This window comes from Thunnus maccoyii, chromosome 5, assembly GCF_910596095.1.
Source record: "Thunnus maccoyii chromosome 5, fThuMac1.1, whole genome shotgun sequence".
Lineage (NCBI taxonomy): Eukaryota > Metazoa > Chordata > Actinopteri > Scombriformes > Scombridae > Thunnus > Thunnus maccoyii.
Window position 1 is genome coordinate 28179067 of NC_056537.1, and position 5790 is coordinate 28184856.

At 40.4% G+C, this 5790-nt stretch overlaps 1 protein-coding gene across 1 annotated transcript; it reads right to left on the reverse strand.

Moving 5' to 3' along the window:
* Positions 1 to 2440: 2440 nt before the first annotated feature.
* On the reverse strand, positions 2441 to 5561 carry LOC121897024 (olfactomedin-like). The gene is made up of 5 exons (XM_042411254.1): positions 5356 to 5561; positions 5017 to 5175; positions 4576 to 4788; positions 4272 to 4404; positions 2441 to 3552 (listed from the first exon to the last, which is right to left on the reverse strand). Exons 1-5 carry the CDS (start codon positions 5386 to 5388, stop codon positions 2705 to 2707), a joined length of 1386 nt encoding a protein of 461 aa, XP_042267188.1. The 5' UTR covers positions 5389 to 5561; the 3' UTR covers positions 2441 to 2704.
* Between the last annotated feature and the right edge of the window lie 229 nt (positions 5562 to 5790).

Below are 5790 nucleotides of genomic sequence, written 5' to 3' on the forward strand. Positions count from 1 at the left end.
AGGTCCTCCCCAGTCTATTTTCCCTGCAAAGAAACATCAAATCAGCCTGACCACATAAAGGGTAAAGAGTAGACCATTAAGTTTTGTCCTGAGCCAGCCGGCTGCTGTTTGGGCTTCTTTAAATCTGCAGGGCAGCAGGTCTGTCATTATGTGAGCAGGGCTTTGGGTGTGTCTGAGAGGCAGCCAGCCAGAAACTGGAAACCAGGCCACAGCAGCGGAAACATCTGTCCTCTCTTGCTCTTCAGTGTGTGATCACATCGCCCCCAGTTGTGCATAACCGGCATTGCTACAAACTGCTCGGTACATACACTTGCATCTATACCACATGTGCTGTAGTATTGTATGTTCAATGTGGAAATTACACAGCTTCAGTACCTCCCATTCAAACTGTAAAGTAAATAACTGAAATAACTGGAAACTTTCATACAGCACAGCACTATTTTGGCTTTATCACTTTAAAAATTAGACATTTACCTGAAAATGTATTTAATGTTATTTGTACATCATAGACATCATATCATGGAGACACTTAAATAACAAGTCACACAAACAAGAATGTTGTTGGGACCTAGCAATTACTTTTCCCTCCCCTGTGCATGCTCTGTTAGTACAGATGTGATGAGATGAGAAGATCTATACAGTTTCTCTATACATCCATAATATCCACAGCCTAGCTTAATGAGCAAACATATTGAAAGCAGGGGGAAACGGCTAGCTTAACTCCATGAAAAGTGTAAAAATGCTACTTCCAACAGCACCAAAGCCATCTTATTTACACGTTGTAAAGCTAACTGCTCCAAACACTGGCTCTTTGCTTGTTGACTACTCAGGACACCTCTTAAATAAGACAACTTTGGAGTTCTTGTTCAGCCATTTTTCACCATTCAACAACTTACAACTTCTTTGTGTTTTATTTTTGTTGCTCGGGCCATTGGTTTTCTCTGTTATGATAGAAGGTAATTACTGAGATCTCAGAATGCAGCTGCATTGCTAGAAAATGTGCTATAAATCTTTCATTGCACAGGAAAACCATGAGGGCGCATAATGTACAGTCAGTCAAAGTTGGCCTAAGAAGTTGGTCTGTAAAAGTTTAGCTCAGCACAGACACATTGCTAGGATTGACAGGTTAGACTGTCTCAGATTGGTAGTATGAGAGTGTGAAGTGTGGGGTTTGTAATGCTTAATGTGCTAGGTGTTACTGATTTCAAAAGCACTTTTATTATTAATCAGATAGATAGATAGATACATGTCACTTCAGTTCAGTCAGACTCAGGTTTGCAGCACACTCTGGTGGAAAGATGGCTCATTGCTTCCTTTTTCTCAGGCTTCAACTCTTTTGCATTGAGTTAATGAACATACAATCATGTCGTATGATCTGTCATTTTATGTAGCCTGTGAGCCTTGTCTGACTGGAAGATTTACATTTCATTAACTTTTATTTTTTCATAATTTGATGTCTCAAGAAATCTTTGAGGCATTCAAAGACAAAAGACGATGATGGTCAGTTCCTGTTGTACCATAAATGTTATGCTTCTTCTCAAATAAAACAGACCAGATGTGGCTCCCTGCTGACTCAGACTGGATCAGCCACACACAGAAGTGAACTTCAGGCCATGATACTGTACATTTATATATTTTGCTTTGTTGCTTTGTCTTTGTGCTGGACTGCCTAAAATAGTAGGAAGCGCAGTTGTCATCTGGAGGTAGACATGACAGAAACACATGCTTTATTTCATGCAACTGACCCAAAATGACTCATAAAATTAACTCCAGCAGAGTGTCAATTTTAGCTACTTAAGCAGTGTGAAAGTTCACTTGTGTTAATATACAATCAGTGAGTTGGTTGGTTCTGGCTCATGCTCTTTCTGTTAACTGTAAATCTATCTTTTTAAATCAGCAATAGCAGTTTCAGAAGTCATGTTAAGTTTCTAGATTTAATAATGCAGTCAAAATCAAATATTAAATAATAAAATATTGTCCTTCAGTCTTTCTCCACATCAGATTAATGTGTAATACTAGCATTCAATTTAACTAAATATTTGAAGTTTTAGTCATGCTAGTAGTGGGGTGATGTTGGTTGTTTTGCTGGTCCACCACTTTGTTCCACATTAAATTACAATTATAAGATGGATTACCATGAAATTTGATAAATACATTCATGGTAGCCACAGGTGGAATTCTAATAACTCTAGTGATCCACTGGTTTTTCACCATCAGGTCAAAATTTGAATTTGTTCAAAACTTTGGTTTATGACCAAATACCTGCAAAACTAAAGTCATTCCCATCAACCTCAGCTGTACTTTGTGTTTAGTCCTAATTAGCAAACATTAAGCTAATGACTCATGTTAATGTGACCATCATTGTCATTGTAAGCATGTTAGCATCCTGACAAGAGCATTTAGCTCAAAGCATAGCTGTGTTTAAAGTTTTAAAAAAATATATAATTAGGTTTTTACTGATTTTTCATTAAACATTACATTCCAAACATTTGTTACAACATACTGTTTATGCCATTCCTCTATAAATCTTAACAGAACAAAGTATTTAACAACAAACACTGGCTAACATTATGGATCATCATAATTGGTTGTTGCTTGCAATAGTCTTCATGCTGGACTGTTTCCAGCTTTGCTTATTTCTTGTGTTATGTGAATCAAATATGGCTGCCATTTGGAAATTGCAATAAATCACAACAGCTTTAGATCAGAAGTGGGCCTGGTAGGCTAGAAGATATCCGTCATTGTACATATAGATCTGCTTGTTGGTGGGGTTGTAGCTCAGACTGGCCACTCCTTTTGCTACCTTCTCTAGTGGCAGTGCCAGTGAGTTGTCCTCTTTGCCTGTCGCTGTATCGAAGGCGTAGAACACCTCCTCATGGTATTCGTCCACATAACGAGTGGCATACAGCACACCACACACCATGAAAGCATTGCTCACTGCCTTCTTGAAGAGCCTCGTCTCCCACGTCTGTGAGACATTGAGCTTCCCAGCCTCGTTGTCCCAAGTTAGCCGGCTCACCACTAGATTACCATGGTTACCAACAGTGGCATAAAGGGCCCATAGTCCTTTCTCATCTGCCTCTACGTCCACATCACTATTGGCACGACAGTCATAGTAACAATATGGGAATTTGTTGTTGAAACCCACACCGGTGCCTGGAAGTGTCACCCGTGTGACGGTGTTGCTGTTCAGGTCATAGCGGCAGACATCTGCAGAGCGGTAGCAGTGATAGTACAGCGCTTCACCGTACAGGACAGCGCTGGGACCCTCGATGGCATTAGCATGATTGTAGGATCCAGCAAAGGTGAAGTCCCTGTGGTTGGCAGAGGCCATGAAGTCTTCATAAGTTTGGTATATGCGCAGGGAGTTGCCCCAGATGTGACTACTGAGTAGGGTCTGAACCCAGTAGCTGTTCTTCTGGCCTTCGCTGTCCATCTGGGCCTGTTTCCCCCACGAACCAGAGGTGTAGCTCTTACCATGTGGACTGACCTTAGTCATGACTGGATCGCTGATGTCGGTGATCAGGCCCTTAAGGCAGTACCTGCCCTGGCCTGGAAACAATGAGGAAGATAAGGGAGTGTACAGTACAGCGTAGTAGTTACACAGTACACAATAGTTACTAGTACTAGTTATATTAAAAAAAAAAAAAATAAGCTACAGGCTTTCAAACTGTCACAAAGTGTGTTGATAGTGTTGAGCTCCCAAACAGTTTGCCTGTCCTTTTGTTTTTCTCTTCTCCTTAAACGTATCTGGGGACGCTACTTCACATGTTGTTTTGCTTTCTGAACTGTATATCTAAATCTCTGCTAACCTGAATCTTGATATATGTGCCAGCATCAGAGCACTCATGTTTTGTTCCCACATTAATCAGACTGATTCAACTTAAGTTCCACTCCACATTTTTTTTCCAGTCATCAGGGTGCATTCAGTCATTAACGTCCCTCATTTGACATGTGAAAGCTGCTCTCATAATCTCGTAATGTTACGTTTTTCTTACCATAAAATTAGGACTTCATCTCAAAATATTATGATTTTTTTTTTCTCAAAATACTATGACTTTATTCCCATAATGTTACAACATAACATCTCATGATATTAAGATTTTCTTGAAATAATATGACTTTATTGTCAAAATATAACATGCTTTATTTTGCTGGAGGTAATGTGCATGTTTCCTCAGAGAGTTCTCTTCATTGTTATTGCAATAAATGAATGAGAGCTCTCTTACAAACACATTCACAGGACACACAATTTCACACAGTAGACTTACCTCGGTAGTCTTTGGGAATTGTCTTGCAGGACTCAGCGCCATTCTTCAGGTAGCGCAGTCTCTCTTTTATGGTCTTCATATTAACTGTGTCTGTCATTTGCATCCTGTCTACATCTGTACGCAGTTTACCCACCTAACACACACACACACACACACACACATATTTATAACAACATACAGTATATACATTCCGTAAACATTCCTCTAAACTACCAGAATGTAGCATTTTATTTATATCATATTGTTCTTGTCATGTTACTCATGTACTACTGTACATCGTTACTGTACTGCATGCTCAGCGTACCTCTCTGGAGAGTTTCTGTGTTTGGGTATTGTTTAACTGGCTGTGGATGTCACTGATGTCTGTCTCCAGCTGGCTGAGCTCCTGGCCCAGCAAACGCAGAGACAAGGCTGAATGCAGGCCCTGATCATGCAGGTACTGGTAAGGCGCCAGCCGGGCTGTCGCGTTCTCAACCAGAGCCTGAATCTGAGGGAGACGCTGGTTGGACAACTGCACCTGAAAGAAAACAGAAACTCATGAGTCATTTCTTGATGACTGAATGTAGATTTAAGGTTCTATGTTCAAAATAAACACTTATGAAATTGTAAATAATGTCACATTAGAATCAATGTTTCTAATCTAACTAATTACATGGCTCAGTTCCACAGTAGCCACATTATCCATTTTTATATACCTGAAATCAGTAGTAGTAGTAAAATGATGCTGATCCACTTTAGTTCTCACCTGTTCCTGCAGGTTGTTCAGGGAGCCCTCACAAGACTCAACCTGCTGCAGCACAGCCTCGTACTTAAGAGCAGGGAACGACCACATGGTGGAGTTCACCTCACATGCACACGCGTCTTTCTTCTTCTGGCCCACCACACGCTGAGCCTGACCATCACCCTGCATTCACACATATATTTAAAAAAACACTGATGTTCTGATGTTGTATGGAGAGACTAACTAACAAAACAAACTGTAAAAAAAGAGACCAACAAAAAAAGTATCAGTGTAACATCACAAAGTGCTACATCTTCTTTTATCCCTGTTTTCTCAGGGTAGACTAGTAGAAGTGTTACTTACGGTGGATGCCAGCAGCAGTAGGAGCAGCAGCATGTTCAAACCTGGAGAAGCGAACAGAGGAGTGATGAGGAGAGAAGCTGTTACTGAGATCACCACCGCTCTTCTCCTCACTCTCTAATATGCTCTGAGACAATTTGCTGACTCCCTTCTCACTGCTGATAAGTCACAAAAGACAGTCAAAACCTTTCACAAGGAAGTGAAACTTTGAAAAAGGGAAAACGTGGAGTTTTTACAACAGTTGGTCCACCCAGAAATTTTCCCTATTTCCCCTTTCCTCTGTGCAATGACTGTTCCTCTTTAAAATATCCTCTGCAGTGGGATTCCTGTTTCATGTTCATGTGTGGGTCACACAGCAACAAAATTCATTCAACAAAAAATCCTGCACACTATCTTGCTTACAGCTGGTTTATGTCATATTTATTTAATACTGATGCA